This window comes from Hemicordylus capensis, chromosome 4, assembly GCF_027244095.1.
Source record: "Hemicordylus capensis ecotype Gifberg chromosome 4, rHemCap1.1.pri, whole genome shotgun sequence".
Lineage (NCBI taxonomy): Eukaryota > Metazoa > Chordata > Lepidosauria > Squamata > Cordylidae > Hemicordylus > Hemicordylus capensis.
The window spans coordinates 271,499,624-271,517,587 of NC_069660.1; the positions used below are offsets into that span (position 1 = coordinate 271,499,624).

The 17,964-nt window shown below is 42.3% G+C and overlaps 1 protein-coding gene across 3 annotated transcripts in view; it reads left to right on the plus strand.

Moving 5' to 3' along the window:
* HNF4G (hepatocyte nuclear factor 4 gamma) overlaps window positions 1-17,964 on the plus strand; it is a 90,836-nt gene that overhangs the window by 59,636 nt on the left and 13,236 nt on the right. For 2 of the 3 annotated variants that reach the window (XM_053244336.1, XM_053244335.1), the window contains exons 3-7: window positions 1,749-1,843; window positions 7,892-7,998; window positions 9,822-9,977; window positions 11,555-11,642; window positions 15,920-16,072. In XM_053244336.1, the coding sequence (XP_053100311.1) occupies window positions 1,749-1,843; window positions 7,892-7,998; window positions 9,822-9,977; window positions 11,555-11,642; window positions 15,920-16,072 (599 nt within the window). Of the gene's footprint in view, window positions 1-105; window positions 246-1,748; window positions 1,844-7,891; window positions 7,999-9,821; window positions 9,978-11,554; window positions 11,643-15,919; window positions 16,073-17,964 lie in introns of those variants that run through there. The other variant, XM_053244337.1, reaches the window with a different exon arrangement.

Below are 17,964 nucleotides of genomic sequence, written 5' to 3' on the forward strand. Positions count from 1 at the left end.
TATCTTAATTCTCCTGGGTGTGCCTTGGAATGTGCGTCCCAAAGCCCAGCTGATTGGTTGGGTGACGGATGCGCCTGATTGGCTGAGGCGCACCCAGAAGGATTGGTTGCTGTGGCGGCCCGGCCGTGGAGGCCAGAGATGGTGGCCCCGGCCCAGCCACAAAAGAAAGGGGGGGCAGAAGTGGCAGTGGGGAGGAGAGATGGCTGGGCCTGGAAGCAGAGACTGGGGCAGAAGATGGGGGAGAGGTAACCATCGACCCCAAAGAGCGCACAGATGCTCTGTGTGGGGTCGGCTAGTTTTCTTCATTATCTCCCTTACGAGGGGCTGCCGGGGAGAGGGTTGAACACGGGCCTCCTCTCCCCTAGCTATGCCCCTGAATTTGTCAGCATGGATGTCTTGTTGTCTCATCTTGTTTGGCCTTAATATATACTTCTAGCTCCAGCATAAGGATCACACTTGTGTCCTTGCACCAGGATAAGGGTGAACATAATAGAGGTTTATAAAATTTTGAAAGGAATAGGAAAAGTAGATGGAGAGAATTTCTTCTTTATCTCTCATAATACTGGAGTATTATGTCATTAGTCATCCACTGAAACGTATCAACAGCAAACTAGGCAAAAAGAAATACTTCTTCACCAAACTAATTAATGGTGTTAAAATGGAAGGCTTTTGATACCAAAAAACAACCCTTGGCATGTTTATAGTGGAGTTAATAGTTAATTGAGTGTTTGAACTTTTTTTTTGGTGAACTGTTCAGAGAGCTTTGATCACAGAATGGTATATATTAAATAAATAGAATAAATTTATTAGAATTAAATACATAAATACAATGTTGAAAAGATTAATAATAATAATAATAATGATGATGATGATGATGATGATGTGCCCAACAATATGATTATAGCAATAGCAATAGCAATTGCACTTACGTTTATATACTGCTCTATAGCTGGAGCTCTCTAAGCGGTTTACAATGATTTAGCATATTGCTCCCCAACATTCTGGGTACTCATTTTACCGACCTCGGAAGGATGGAAGGCTGAGTCAACCTTGAGCCCCTGGTCAGGATTGAACTTGTAACCTTCTGGTTACAGGGCGGCAGTTTTACCACTGTGCCACCAGGGGCTCTGGCAGCTAACTTAGAAGGCATTAAAAAGGATTTAACAAATGCATGGACTATTGGTCTATTAACAACTATTGACCATGACAATTAAATAGAGCCTCCACATACAAAGGCAGTGTATCTCTCAATACCAGATGAAGTGGACAAAAATAGCCATTGCCTTCATGCCCTGCCTCTGCTTGAATAGCCCTTCATGTGCTGCCCTCATGCCCTGCATTTCCAGAAGCATCTGGTGGGCCACTTGAAAAGAGAGTGTTGGATTAACTGGATCTTTGATCTGATCTAGTAGGGCTGCCTTCTTATTTCTGATCATGTACACAGGCAGGATAGGATGAAGAAAGATTCATCCTAAACATACCCTAAACCAATAGCACAATTTATATGCCTTACTTTCCCAAGATGATAAATAACCTAATGGGATTTTACTTGCCCATCACAAGAAATTATTCCCTTTAGAAGAATGGCAAAGAGAAATGTTTCAAGTCTGATTAAAGAAAAAAATACTAGTGAAGGTTAATAGTTGGAGACATTGTTTTGACAGTTCCCATTAACTGTTTCAGTTGTGCTAATCAGGATCCGCCTGTACTTGTACTCTAATATATTTACCCTTGATTCTGTCCAACAGATTTAGCCGGCAATGTATTGTTGATAAGGACAAGAGAAATCAATGCAGATACTGTCGTTTAAGAAAATGTTTTCGTGCTGGGATGAAGAAGGAAGGTAACTTTTGTTTTAGCCTTCTATTAAGGGAAAAACACTTTATATCAATTAGCAGGAAATAAAATCTATAAGCAAAGAACTAATGAATATATATCTGCAGTACCTATCAAGAAAAGATATTTTTATGGCAGTAGAAATTTATCTCTAATAAGAAGTTGGCTTGCTATGTAATTTTTTTCTTTGATTAATGTTAAGATTTGGGACAAGGGTAATTTTTTTAAAATGACTTTTTCTTTTAGTACTATGATAAAAGATACTGGCTGACATCCAATCTAAATAAGTGCTTGTGCAGCATTTCTGCATGAGCACTTGGGGTGGGTGTGGGGGTATATGGCTGATTTTCTGTCTCCCCTTCCCCCGAAAGCCAATGTTGACCCATAAAAATATGACTCTGAGGGTCACAGAGCCCTTAGGGACATATTTTCAGGGGTCACAGTTGGCTTCAGAGGAAAGGGGAGATAGACTAATATCTTCCCTCCCCTGGAGTATGTGATGTGCACTAGCTGCATGAGCAGTCTGGATGTACTTTTTAGTTAAACTTGGGTAAAAGTAAGTAGCGCTGTTCAAGTTACTGGACACCCAATGTGGTCTCACAGAAATGACGGATTTCAGCCAGTAAGACCTGAGTAATATGTGAAATACCCTACTCATATGTGAAATATCTGGATAGCCTTAGAAATGTCACTCTCTTGGCCTCAGATCTTCTATGAAATGGGAAGATTGATGATTGATTGATTGATTGATTGATTACATTTGTACACCACCCCAAACTTTCGTCTCTGGGTGGTTAACAATAGTCTCTGGGCGGTCAACAATAGCAATATGATATCTTATGATGTCATAAGATAAATCTTCTCTCTGCAAATCTTTAGAGGAAGCACAGTTGATCAATATCCTCTGAAAATCTGTTGGAAGGACTTTCCCCTCTTGAGCGGATCCAGTCTCTTCAGAGTCAGACACTGAGTTAGTAGTTAGGGCTAGGGTCTGACACTACCACTGTCATAGGAACATAGGAAGCTGGCTCAGCTTAGATGGATAGCGAAGATGAAACTGTCTCACCAAGCAAGAGCATGGACTTCTACTGCAGACTTCCAAGAGTGGTCTTTAGGTGCTTAGCCCTTCAGGTCAACAAGATACTGCAACAGTCTCTGATGGGAGTCAACAATTTGAGCAACCACAAACTCTTCACCTTGCTCCAATATTGTGCAGTGGCAGGGAAGAGGGTATCCTTTCTCGGTCTTCGTCAGGTGTGGCTGGAAGTGAAAGAGACCAATGAAAAACTGGGTGAATTTTCATGGTGGGAGGCAGCTGAAGGTAGTAAGTAATGGGCTCAGTGACATGAGTGGTGGCAAAAGTTTGGGGGTTCATTAAAAAAATGAGACACACCCCCATGGCCATGAAGAAGCCCCCGGACTGGCTGGTGGTGAGTTTAATTACATTTTAAAAATATTTTACTTCTTTAAAACGAATGCCCCCAAACTGAACTGGGTGTGTGTGTGTGTTCCGGGGTGGCAAAACCGAACATGCCTGTTCTGGTTTGAGTCCAGTCTGGACTCGAGCCGAACCGGGCAACCCAGTTTTGTGCACACCCCTTTTGTAGTTCTGATATAGATGTGCAGTGTCTCTGATATAGACACTGCAGGGATCCTGGAAAGGGGGAAGACGTCAGGAAAGTAGCAGGGGTTGAATCTGTTAGTAACAAGGAAAGAGGAGTGGCAGACTGAGGATCCAATTTGTAGATCTAGCATGCGAAAAAGTTCATGCCAGAACTTGGATCTGTATTTGGGGCTGTGATCAGAGATGAGATGTGTGGGAGAGCATATAGGCAGAATATTTGTTTCAGAAATAAGGTGGCACTTTCTTGGGCTGTCGGGGATCCTTGACAGAGGCAAAGAGTGCCATCTTAGGAAGAGTATCAACTATCACAGGAATAGTGGTAAAATCTTGAGAGGAAGGCAGGCCAGTAATAAAATCCAATGTGAGAACTTGTCAAGGACCTTGGCAAGTGAGTAGGGGAAGCAACAGCCTTTCGGATTTTGGTCTTTGGCCTTCAGATCAACAACAGCCCTTGAGAGGTATTGAGCTTCTCTTTGGGGACTGTATGGCTTCTCCATAGTTCTTGGAGTCTGGCCCAAGTCTGGTGGTTTAGGGATCTGTTTGCTGCAAGGTAAATTAATTGTGGCAAGATCTTCATTCGGTGTAGTCACTGGATTTCAGAATCACTGCAGTGGGGAAGGGAGCTGTGCCTGCTGTTGAAGGTATTCTTGCTGATAAGGCACCTGCTTATTTGTTTAGGGAAGAGAGCTGGTCTTGTGATAGCAAGCATGACTTGTCCCCTTAAGCTAAGCAGGATCCACCCTGGTTGCATACGAAAGGGAGACTAGAAGTGTGAGCACTGTAAGATATTCCCCTTAAGGGATGGAGCCACTCTGGGAAGAGCATCTAGGCTCCAAGTTCCTTCCCTGGCATCTCCAAGATAGGGCTGAGAGAGATTCCTGCCTGCAACCTTGGAGAAGCTGCTGCCAGTCTGTGTAGACAAGACTGAGCGAGATGGACCTATGGTCTGAGTCAGTATATGGCAGCTTCCTATGTTCCTATGTTTTGAGTACTGGACCAGCAGGAGAACTGGAAATGGAAATGGAAAAAAGACCAGTGTATTTGGTGCTGGGTCATTTCGTGCCAGTCTGAGTCTGGTGCTAACAGACAGCCGAAAACCAAAGGCACTGGATTGGCATGATAGGCTTCTTTCAGGTGGTCGAACACAGCCTTTATGGCCAGTAGTTCTTTTCCCCATGGCATATAGTTTTCTTATGAGGGGAGATAGTTTCCATGTATAGTATGTGTATGGTGGTAATGCACCTGTAGGTTCAGGTCTCCAGAATAACACTACCCTCACAGCTTGAGGCTAGCTGGATCTCAGGGGATCCTGCTAAGTCCTATTGGACAAAATAAATGAACTACAATTTGGGAGGAAAACCACCACCCTTCCCCACCCCAAACACTGGTCTCCAAAACACTGGGTTTTTTAGTGCATCCTTTTAGGAACGCAGGAAACTGCCTTATACCGGGTCAGACCATTGGTCCATCTAGCTCAGTACTACTATTATGAATATTTATATATTGCTTTTCAACAAAGGTTCCCAAAGTGGTTTACATAGAGAAATAAAAATAAAGATATAAAGATGGATCCCTGTCCCCAAAGGGCTCACACTCTAAAAACAAACATAAGATAGACACCAGCAAAAGCCACTGGAGGGATGATGTGCTGTCTACCAGATTGGCAGTGGCTTCTCCAAGGTTGCAGGCCGGAGTTTCTCTCAGCCCTATCTTCGAGATGCCAGGGAGTGAACTTGGGACCTTCTGCATACAAGCATGCAGATGCTCTTCCCAGAGCAGCTTCAGGAGAATATCTAAATAATATCTATAAATAAATAAATAGTTCACCCACCCAGGCTTTTCATTAGATATTGTTTTAATTGTGTTTTAATAGTTTTAACTTTTTAAATTTTAATTGTTGAAATATGTTAATCTTTTTATTGGTTGTTTTTATTGTCCTGTAAACCGCTCAGAGAACTTGAGTTTTGGGCAGTATAGAAATATGCTAAATAAATAAAGATAATAATAAATATCTTACAGTGCTCACACTTGTCTTCCATTCAAATGCAAACCAGGGTGGACCCTGCTTAGCAAAGGGGACAATTCATGCTTGCTTGAATTGAATTGAATTGCTCTTCCACAAGACCAGCTCTCTTCCCATATTACTTTTTAGATATAAGTAGATGGCTGCCATTTACTCTGAGTGGGGGGAAGAATTACATTTGGGGAGCAGCATTGTGGTAGGAGCATTCTCACCATCTTGGCTCTGAAGGATTGAGGAATCTTAGTTGGCTTCCACTGGTTCCCTAAACAAAACATAATTCATCTCTCCAGGAGTCCACAAATGTTGAATTTCATGTCAGAGTGAGGTAGTAAATTCAATTGCTGATGGACTTGGGATGGAAAGACTCTCTAGCGGTGTACTACATACTTAGGTTTCTCCTCACAACAACCCTGTGAAGTAGGTTAGGCTAAGAGAAGTGACTGGCCCAGAGTCACCCAGCTTAGTATCATGGCTGAATGGGGATTTGAACTTGGGTCTCCCTGGTCCTAGTCCAGCACTCTAACCACTACACCACGCTGGCTTTGGAGTGCTTCACTTTGCCACTGCAGATAGGAATATTGTCAAGCTTGCATGTGTGTCAGAGTGTGTGTGTGTGTCTTAGTTTCTTACAGAAGCCTTGTTCCAGATCTGACACACTCCTGCATTCTTTCTAGCTAACGTTCCCCAAACCTCCCAGAGGGCTTGCTTGGCATTTTCTAAGCACTTCTATATCTGTTTTGTTAACATACATTACATCCTTTGGACTAAAATCCAGCAATCCCCTTTAAGTTTGCAGAAACCTGGCAGAGTTCCCTTTCTATCTTCCCATGTCCACCTCCAACACGCTCTCCAGAATGCTACTTGTGACGCCTAGTTTGTGAAGAGTAACAGCAGATTTGTTATTGTAGGGAAGCAGAATAGCTAAACTAGTGCTCCTGGTCTCTGAGTTCTTCGACTTGGTTTCATATACTATGAACCCTCCATTGTTTCTGCTGGAAACACTGGAAGTAGAACTGAACCACTGCCCAGAAGCAGTTTCAAACCATTCCACAGCTGTTCTTTCATGCTACACCATCAGGGCTCCCTTTGAAGTACAGCAACGCAGGATCCCTAACCCCAGTGTTCCACTGTGTTGAACGTCTGCCACAATGTCATCATCTTTTCACCATAGGCTCTTCACTTTTCTTTTTTTTTAAAGGTCTCAAACTGATTAGTAGGAAATGTTTAAGATTAAATACATGCAGACAACACATTCAGTTCTGAGAAACATCTCCTCCCCACCGCTCTCTTGAAAAAAATAATACTTTTTAATGCAGTCCTACCATTTACACCAGATGATCAAAGTAGTTAGATGCTGATCCCTCTGGTACAATTTTATGTTTAAAGCTTAACTACAACTACTTTTGTTTTTTAGTTGCTGAGTTAAGGAATGGAAAAGATAGCATTTCTACAGTTAAAAGGACTGGAGCATCATTCCTGACTCACGTCTACATGACCATTTATCACTTAGTGTTTATCACTATACGACATTTCTTATTATGACCTTAATAAAAGGCCCATCAGTGAATGTCCTTGGCTAAGAATCTAGTGCACCTTCATTATAAAGTGTGTTCATTCTTCATATAAACTGCAGAACACTATATAGCGTACAGAACACATTTTTTATTGAAGCATTCACACTGCCTCTCAACTTCTCCAATGCAGATTGCTTTCTTAAAAATAACAAACGGATCATTGGAAATACAACTGCTGCTCTTATAAAGGTTATGAGGTTTTGTGTGGAGTAAAGAAATGTGTTGATCAGAACTATGCCTTTTCTGGCATTGATGTGACCTTGGCGATAAAGCAGGTTCAGGATATCTGATAGGTAGCTTTATTTCTCTCTTTCATTATTTTGTTTTAAAATGTACACTGAACAAGGGGAGAGTTTCTCCCCATGCTTTGGGACACTAGCCACCCAACTTTCCAGTTTATGGGGAGAAATCTCCATTGTCAGTGTTTGCTTCTGTCCATAAGCTCTCAGTATAAGGAGAGTAAATGTGGTTGAGCATGTTGACATGGGTGACATGGCTATTTCCTGGCATAGCATGAAATACTCCAGCCCCAAATCTAAATAGTGCTGATCCTAAGTAGAAATTATTTTAAAACATTTGTTATATGCCAATACGAAAAGTTACAAGTTTACTCTTACTTCCTCATGACTGTCTACAATAATGTTGGATGTTGGACTATGGAAAAGTTGGCCATGGACATTATCTCAAGGATTCATCAGAGAGAAATTGTAACAGGTTATATTGGCATTATAATAAATGCTCATGAAGGTTCATAAAGGTTGTTAATAACACTTCTGTTATATCTGTTCATGGACATGGTTACATGCAAATAAATTACAATTTTCCCCCTCTCAGCTGTACAAAATGAACGGGACAGAATAAGTACAAGACGGAGTACCTCCGACAGCAGTAACATTCCTTCTATTAACACATTATCGCAGGCTGAAGTGCTTTCTCGCCAGGTACAACAATCCACCATGAATGCCTAATTGGTTACCTTGACCTTTGAATGCTCTCTGACCACTATTTATAAATGTGTCTATCCTTTTGCATTTGTAATACCAAAAATAATAAAGAAAGCTTTGCTCAATAAAATAATAATTTTGTTCATTGTATTTTATAATAATGCTTTATACATCTTTCCCTTTCAAAATAGTTAACTAACTGGCTTAGCTAAGGCCATTAGTCCCATTAAATGTAATTTATAAGGAACCTTCTGAAACGTTCTGCAACCACTTTGGCGTGTTCCAGTTGAATGCCAAGACTAACAATTGAGAGCCCAACTCTAAAAGCCTATTCTAGCTGCAGCAGGGAAAACAGAGCTTAACAGCGGGCACGGGGAATATACTGTTGATCAATATATGTAGTAATCAAAGTTTTTAAATCATCTAGAAAAATCTTCATGCAGTTTAGAAAAAACAATATTTGCACTTGTGTTTGGTGTCACTTTGTTCTTCTGTTCCAAGCTATCTCGGCTTTCCCCTTTCGCAAGATCTGGTCAGATCACTCCTCTTTTGCTCTACTTAATATTCCTTTATTGCTTACTTGTGCTGGTCAATGACCGCAATAAAGATTATTATTATTATTGCTTACTGTTTGCTGATGTCTACCTTTTCTTCTCTACAGTAGCCATAGGCACATACAGGTTGAGTATCCCTTATCTGGACTGCTTGGGACCAGAAGTGTTCCGGATTTTGGATTTTTCCAGATTTTGGAATATTTGCATAATATTTGGAATATTTGCATAACATTTGGAATACTTGCATAATGAGATATCTTGGGCATGGGATCCAAGTCTAAACACGAAAGGTTACTGTATTTTATTTGAGTAGGGAGTGGAGGAGGGAGGCTTTCCCTTTTCCCTCTAGTGCCAAAGCGAGAACATAAAAAACATTAAAAAGCTTCACAATAAAAACAGAGCCGCAACTAGAGAGAATTACAGACAAAACCCCTGTCACTAACAGCCTTCTGAAATAAGTAAGTTTTGACTGCATGTTTAAAAGCAGTAAAATTGGGAATCTGCAAGAGAGTGAGCTGAGGCGTTTTGTTTTGTTATGGCGCACACCGTGGTGGTTTCCAGATTTTGGAGCATTCTGGATTTCAGATGTCTGGATAAGGGATACTCAACCTGTATCATGTTCAAAATCATACAATCTGTGTACAGTGTACACACATACAGATCTGTACAGACATACAATTCATACTCAGTACATGTACAGCGGTACACATCCTATACGTACCTTGCATCTGAGTGGTCTGTATCCAGGTTTATAATGAATTTATAATGAATGCATGTACAGCCATTCACACAAAAACATGTGCACATGTTCAGACATATGCAATGTAATGTCTGAACAAGACTAGTCCTTTTGCCCTGTTATGTGGCTGGAAAAGTGACTATCAAGAAAAGCGAAGTCTCTGTTGTTGCTCAAGTGCATACGAACATTATATAGCAGGGCTGCACAACTTTGACCCTCCAGCCACAATGGCCAATACTCAGGAATGATGGGAGTTGTAGTCTAGCAGCTGGAGGGTCGAAGTTGTACAGCTGTGCTATATAGGTTTATTGTGACTGCATTTTCTTATCATAAAGCCATCTTCTATGCCTATACTGGTGTTTGTTGTTTTTTTAAAAAATTATGCCTATACTGTTAAAGGACTTTGACAATATTATGGCAGAAGAGGTAGGCACATAAAATTTGTTGGCAAATATAGCTGCAATTTCATTATAAAGACTACTGTAATAATTAGAGTTCTTCATTATGTCTTTCTGTCCTATGACAAGGTCCCTATTTCAAGTCCTGGTTCTGGAACTGATATCAATGTTAAGAAAATTGCCGGTATTAGTGATGTTTGTGAATCTATGAAACAACAACTCTTGGTTCTTGTAGAGTGGGCGAAATATATTCCAGCTTTCTGTGAACTGCGGTTGGATGATCAGGTATGAAATAAGGAATTGGACAGCCTCTATTATCTTGCTAATCTGTGCGACATGATTGCACTGTGTGTAACTCTCTGTCTCAGCTTAGGCCTCACACCATTCTGTGCTATTAAGCTGAAACCATGACCAGCAAGCCCATGCTGTGGAAGAGATTGGTTCTGAAATCTTTACAGGGTTGGATCTAGAAAAAGATTTTGGTCCAGAGAAGATAGGGTCCTTAGTGGGGCAAAGCAAGATGAGGTTCCTGAATACCACACCACATCAATTTAGGAAGGAAATGAATACATTTACAAACAAATTCAGGATAGGTAGAAGATGAGGCCTGGAGAAGCTTGGACCCTGGGAGAGAGAAGGACGTTTACAGAGAATCTACCTTCTATAAGGCCACAATCAATGAAATGCCAGGCTGGTACTTTATAAAGGAAATGGCAGCAGCCTCTTCTTACTTCCTTTGGAAAGGCCTGCTGAAGTCAAGGACAGAAGGACAACTAAATTAGTCCCTGGTGCAACTGAGAGAGAGAATCTTAAGGACTCCGTTTTTCATGAGGTCACCAGCTGGACTGTGATAAGCTTTGGGGATCCAGTTGGGCTTGGCTCACTTTGATCCCCTTTGCCCCAAAGTGAAGGACTGTTGGGGCAGTCTAAGGGGTGGTCAAAGCAAAGCAATCTGGGCTGAAGAGGTTCAGACCTCTCACTCCCCCATCCCTGAAACTAGTTAGCAGGACTAGAGGGGTCAGGAGAAATGCCTCTGTCTTTCTTCTTCAACCAGTCAAGGGAGCAAGCACTTGCTTTCCATGGCTTGGATGTGCAATTACAAAGAACTTATTTCCCCATGGAGTCCAGGGAATGGCATGGGTACTCCTGGTATTTGTAGTCTTTTCTGAAGCTGTGGCCATTGCTGAAGCCTCAGAAAAGACTACGAATCCCAGGAGAAGCTGTGCCATTCCTGGGACTCCATGGGGAAAAGGAACAAAAATTCCTTTTGAAAGTCAAGCTGCCAAAGGCAGCTGCTTGCTTCCTTGTAGCAAGGGGTGAAGGGCAAGGAGAGATGCTTTTTCCTGGTGCATGCCAGTCCTGGTAAGTACTTTTAGGTGTGAGTTGGGGGGCAAAGCAAGGCAGCCAAAAGGTTCAGTTCTAAGCAAAGTGGGGCCCCTTGAGGTGGTCTGAAAGGGCCAAGGTGAATAATGAAAATGGGGGACCATGGAGTGTACACAGGAAACAAAGGGGAAATTGAGTGAACTCTTACCAAAGAGATACGTTCCTAGTGCATAGTTCAAGTAGAAACCTGTCATCAGATTATGGATTATGTAGACCAGGGATTCTCAACGTTGGGTCCCCAGATGTTTTTGGACTTCAACTCCCATAATCCCCAATCAAAGGCCACTGGGACTGGGGATTATGGGAGCTGAAGTTCAAAAACATCTGGAGACCCAACGCTGAGAACACCTGATGTAGACTATGAACTGGGAGTATTGTTTAACACAGGAGCAATAGCTAGTGTGGGTGAATCTGTTTGTCTAGAGAGAGACTTGTTTTATCTTAATGCTGCTATGGTTCTGTGTGCATTCTTTTTGAAGGTTGCCCTGTTAAGAGCCCATGCTGGAGAACACCTGTTGCTTGGAGCAGCAAAACGCTCGATGGCTTATAAGGATATTATTCTTTTAGGTAAAATACCTTGTTTTTCTCAAGGCCTTATTTTTTGCCTTACTTTTAACAGACTTTACCTGACGGAAGGCTGGTTTTAGTGTTGGTTTCAGTGACTTCCCCCCCTGCTGTTCAAGTGTTTTATTGGGCCAGTTCAGACATCACATGGAGTCAAGATTTAACCTTGGCTTTGTGTGACAAGCCTTGGGAGCATGCACTCCCCCACTTCCCTGCCCACATGACCCACAAAGGATACTACTTTGATTGTGGTAGAGAGGACCTAGGATTAGTCAGGATGTCCCAACAGTGGCTGCAGTTGCACATAATGGAAAACACCTGGTCCAATGCACCTGAGGGCCACCCCCGCAGATGTTCAAAATTGCCTTCAGAGAGGGGGGGAAACTAACTGTGTGGGCTTCCTTCTGGCACCAAGGACAGCCCCAGCAGCCAATCACAGCTGGAGCAAGGGAGGAGCTTCTTCCCTCAACTCTGGTTACAGCTCACTGTAACTCCAATTCTGCCTTCAGACATAATGCTGCCGAATGGAAACCTCAGGTAGGAGCAGCGAAACTTGCTACAACCTGAGGGTTGAAATTGGCATTTGGGAAGGGAAACCTTGGTTACTTTTTTTTTTACAGAACTACGGTAGCACACATTTGGACATCCAAGAAATTCAACCTCAGGCTGAAACCTCTGGTTTCCCGTTACATGCAAATGCAGACAGACTGTTGCAAAAATAAACCAAGATCAAAACTCAGCTTCAAACCTTGGGATCAGATTGTGATTTATTTTGCAGTTGATAAAATAAGCCAGGATCAGTCGGTTTAGATCAGGCATCCCCAAACTGCGGCCCTCCAGATGTTGCTGAACTACAACTCCCAGCATCCCTAGACACAATTTTTTGTGGCTGGGTATGCTGGGAGTTGTAGTTCAGCAACATCTGGAGGGCCGCAGTTTGGGGATGCCTCGTTTAGACAGTGAGCAGTTTATAACTGCAGTTGGAAGTATAATTCTTCGGACTCGCATGTGGCCAGGGGAGGGAGGAGCACACTCATTTGCACGAGAGATGGCGTGCAAAGCCAAGGTTTAATTTTGTCTCTGCTTGGCATTTCAACTGGCCTATTGTTTTTCTTGCCTATTCTTTGACAATTGTTTGTAGTTTGGGTTTTAAATATTTATTGTGTTTATTATCTTAATGATTACCACTTTGTGTAATTTAAAAGCTGCAAATAAGCAAATGAATAAATAATAACTATGATGCCATTTTGCTGTTGAAGATGCAATGGTGCTTTGACCCCTTTCTAATAACCCATTTGTGGCAGTGCATCTGTCACACAGAATTAGAGGAGAGGCATTTATGGAAATACAAGACTGTTGAGGTTTAGTATGTGTAGCTGTGGATAAGGGATACTCATAGTATATAGGGCAGGTTCTCATGATCTGTTTACTGCCAAAAGTTGAGGAAGAAGTGTACCCTGTGAATCTCAGTTGGGTGATCATGTGCCGCATAAAACCACATAAAAACAGGGTGGATCTTCGCTCAGCATGGCACTGAACTGACATTTGACCACCAAAAATCAAATCTAAGATTTGTGATTGTAGTTAAGTGTATTTAAGTGTTGGCTCGGAACCATACCAAGCCAAGATTCAACCTGTTTTTACATGGCGGGATTCACAGGCTGGTCTTGTGGTAGCAAGGATGACTTGTCCCCTTAGCTAAGCAGGGTCTGCCCTGGTTGCATATGAATGGGAGACTTGATGTGTGAGCACTGAAAGATATTCCCCTCAGGGGATGGAGCCGCTCTAGGAAGAGCAGAAGGTTCCAAGTTCCCTTCCTGGCTTCTCTAAGATAGGGCTGAGAGAGATTCCTGTCTTGGAGAAGCTGCTGCCAGTCTGTGAAGACAATACTAAGCTAGATAGACCAATGGTCTGACTCAGTATATGGCAGCTGCCTATGTTCCTATGTTTCTATGAGTGCATGCGCTACCTCCTGCCAACTTTCAGATTGGCAAACGGATCTTGAGAAACTGCTCATAGAATGCCCCATCCAGCAGCCTTTGTTCCACCCCATCAGCAGACAACTGCTTCATGCTCTGATTGGACAGGGCTGTTTGGGAGGCAGGGCTTGTTGGATATTTGGTCTGGTTTCTCCTCTCCTCAGTTTGTTACTCCCTTGCTTGCCCTCCCTCCTGTCCCTAGGGGCAGAATGGGCTATGCTGGTCATCCTTTTTGAGGCCGAGTAGGAATATTTGGCCCTTGACTGATTGGCCTTGGGCATTTTGAAAGAGCGGACTGGTCAATCATTCCTCAGAGGCTTTGCAGCTTGGGGACCTTGGTTTACCATGACACCTGCTTCAGGGCTTCACAGACCTTAAAGGCTGCACAGCTTGGTGTATGTGAAGCCCTAGAAGTTGCCCTGACCCTTTTGGGTTGACAATGAAGGAGATGAAGCAGATGACTACTTCTATCCTTGAGTCAGGGTGTGTTGCCCATGCAAGGCACGGGGAAGGACTCTCAAGTCTGAACCTGGCCTTTGTTAGGCCTACGCTGTTGGGTGTGTGTGTGGAGTTTATTCCACTCTCAGTTTGCTAATCTGATTATCAATAAAGTTGTGGACCTTTACCCAAAACTAATTGTTTGTTTCTGTGTTTTACTTGCGGCTGGGGTGTGGAGGAAAGAGGAGTTCTTTACAACCACACAATTCATTGTGAGACAGTGCGATTGTGCAACAGGATTGACGATCGGATTGTGTTCTGCCACCAGGCTACTTCTCTTCCATGTGATGGACATAATGTATTACAGTATACACAAACTTAAGAGTCCAACATGCACATTCAACAATCCTTACCCTTTGAGGTTAGGGGAACTGTGTACCTCAGGCTATACCTTAGAATCTGTGAACATACATGACACTGTCCACTATGTCCAATTCAAGCAGGCATCATGTTTAATATACCCCTTTGGCAATACATATGATGTATACAGAGAGAACCATTTTCCATGGTAAAAGTACTTAGAACATGCTAACTTGTTCATCTTAGCAGTTAAATACTGACAAAACTAATATGTTTTCTTTCATTTATCATATTTTATACCGCCTAGTATATGTGCAGCTCTAGGCAGTGCATAGAATTTAAAACACAACAAATATAAAACAAAGTATAAACAGTTAAAATTTCACACACAAAAAAAGTAATCTCATAAGATAAAAACAAATTAAACAGTCTTTAAAATTAATTTCAGTTAAAAGCCCGAGAAAACAGGTGTGTCTTGAGAGTCTCCCGAAAAGCAAACAGAGAAAGAGATTTCCAAAGCCCCGGGGGCAGCCACAAAGAAGTCCTGGTCCCAAGTCACCATCAAATGTTGGTATTTCTGTTGTTCACCACCTAGAGTCTTTGGAGGAGGCAGTTTATAAGAAGTTTAGATAGATAGATAGATAGATAGATAGATAGATAGATAGATAGATAGATAGATAAGCTGACTACAACCGTAACTGGACCTCTCCAGATGATATTAGTAGGTGACAGGGTTCATGACAAAGGAAGCGGTCTCTTAAGTACCTTGGACCCAAGCTGTTGAGGGATTTATAGGTAATAACAGTAACAGCACTTTGTATTTCGCTTGGAAACATATCTGCAGCCAGTGCAGTACTTTTACAATTGGTGTTATATGGTCCCTTCGGGTTGTCCCAGTCTGGCAGCTGCATTTGGTACCAATTGTAGTTTCCGGTCTATGTACAAAGGCAGCACTATGTAGAGTGCATTACAGTAGTCAAGCTTACAGGTTACCGTATATGCACCACTATTTTAAAGTGATTTACCTCCAGAAATGGAGGTAGTTGACATATCATCTGAAGCTGATAAAAAGCACTCCAGGCCACTGCATCAACCTGAGAAACCAGAGAGAGTTTTGGATCCAGGAGAACTCTCAAGCTACATACCCCATCTTTCTGGAGTGTAACCCCATCCAGAACAGGCAGATTGGGTCCCGACACCACCACCCTTCCCTTCGCCATCCCAGTCAGTACATCCATCTTATTTGGATTTGTTTTTATAAGAATTTGTATTTCAGTCATGCACAAATGTGTGAACTGAAATAGCATTAAGCACAATGACATGCTCATACATTACAGCCATCCTTGGTCAGCACAATACACTTAGAAAGAAACATCGGTATGTATAGAGAAGGAGCTTTGTGAACATATTCATCTGTGCAAATGTGTTGTTGAAAAATAGAAACTGGTTTTGAATGTTTGGTCTGCTATAATAGTTGCTAATACTTTCATTTTGTTTCTTAAGGTAATGATTTTGTAATCCATCGCAACAGTTCTGAAATTGAGATCAGCAGAGTAGCAAACCGGATTTTGGATGAGATCATTCGGCCATTTCAGGAAATTCAGATTGATGATAATGAATATGCTTGTCTAAAAGCAATTGTCTTCTTTGATCCAGGTGTGTGTCTATTATTATTTCCCCCCCAATCAGAAATGGAATAGAGATAATGGGGTCAGGGTAGCAGGGTTAGTGTTCATTAAGGTTTTTATATTCTCTTGAAAGGTTTTCACTCAGGACTTCATTAGAGACGGTATAATTCACCTGCCTTTAGATGAAAATAAGTTTTTCTGTGCCCATGCTTCCCTAGATGTGGTTCCTAGATCTAGTTTTCTGAGACTAGCCTAATGTAGAATCCAATGCTAATTGGTGGAGAACACAATATGTTATCTATATTCATAGTCATCTTGGCTGGCAACCCTTGGGTTCCCTGGCTTGGTGAAGCCAATTTAGCTGGGGCATTTTCTGAGGCCCAATGGCTATTCCATGGTGATCCAAACTCTCTCTCTCTGTGTGTGTGTGTGTGTGTGTGTGTGTGTGTGTGTGTGTGTGTGTGTAGGCTTCTGCCAGCATGTCTACACCTGTCTCCTCTCTCCGTTAGCAGAGTTCCTTCAAGGTTCCTCCTTTGCCCCCTACTGGCCAGGGACATATCTAAAAATTGTGGGTCCAATGGATCCATGGTTCTGCACCCCTCCCCCCATTCTCCCATCCACATTCATACATTCCAGAGAGCAGTCTCTCTACAGTCAGCAAGACTGCAGAGAGGCAGGGGAGCTGGCTGTGCAGGCTTCCTTCTTTCCTGAAGGACAGCCCACACAGCCAATAGGAGCCAGAGAAGAGCTTCCTCCCTTAACTCTGACTTCAGAGTGGTGAAAATGCATGCCAGTGTCTTTATGTAGGGGTATATATGGCACAGGCAAACCGGAGGCTGGGACAACAAACTATAAGAGAACAGAAGGTGACAAATGTAGTTTGGGGAGGGAAACTGTAGGACCACTTTAAGAAATGTAACTGTAATTCCCCGGGTTCGTACATTCAGGTTTGGGACCTCCAGTTTCCCGTTATGTATGAACCAGGCCTTAATTAGTGTCTGCTGCTGCTGTCATTACCATGCACAACTCTTTAATCTCTAGCATTTTGACCTATTGTGCAGCCTGACCAGAAGATATGACTAGTCACTTATTTTCTGCAGCTTAACTCTAGGAATAGCCCGGCTTTAACTTGAAGGAACATAGGAAGCTGCCTTATATAATCAGGCCACTGGCCCGTTTTGCTTACTGTTGTGTACTCTGAGAGGCAGCAGTTCTCCAAAGTTTCAGGCAGAAGTCCCTCCCAACCCCACTGGAGATTGAGCCTGGGAGCTTCTGGATGCAAAGCACTACCACTGAGCTATGGCCCTATTCCAAATTTAGATGGCCGTGCTTTTGTAGCAGACATCATTCAAGTGATCTGCATTTATTTCTGCATTTATTTATTTATTTGTTGAATTTCTATTCTGCCTGATATAGAAATCTCCAGTCAGTGTACAAGTTGAGACATAATATAAAAACAATATGAAACAGTTAAAATTAATAAAACATAAAAATCTTTAAACACATTAAAATTTCAGTTTCAGTTGAAAGCCTGGGAAAACAGGTAGGTCTTCTGGGTCCTGCTAAAAAGAAACAGAGAAGGAGATGCTCTTATTTCAGCAGGGAGCATATTCCAAAGCTCCAGGGCAGCCACAGAGAAGGCCCAGTCCTGAGTTGCTACCAAACGAGTCAGCAGCAACTATAGCCGAACCTCTCCAGATGATCTTAATAGGCTACAGGGTGCGTGACAGAGAAGGCACTCTCTTAAGTACCCTGGACCCAAGCCATTGAGGCCTTTATAGGTAATAACCAACACTTTGTATTTCGTTTGGAAATATGCCAGTGCAGTTCTTTTAGAATCCGTGTTATATGGTCCCTTTGGGTAAACCCAGAGACCAATTTGGCTGACTCATTCTGTATCAGTTGTAGTTTCCGAACTAT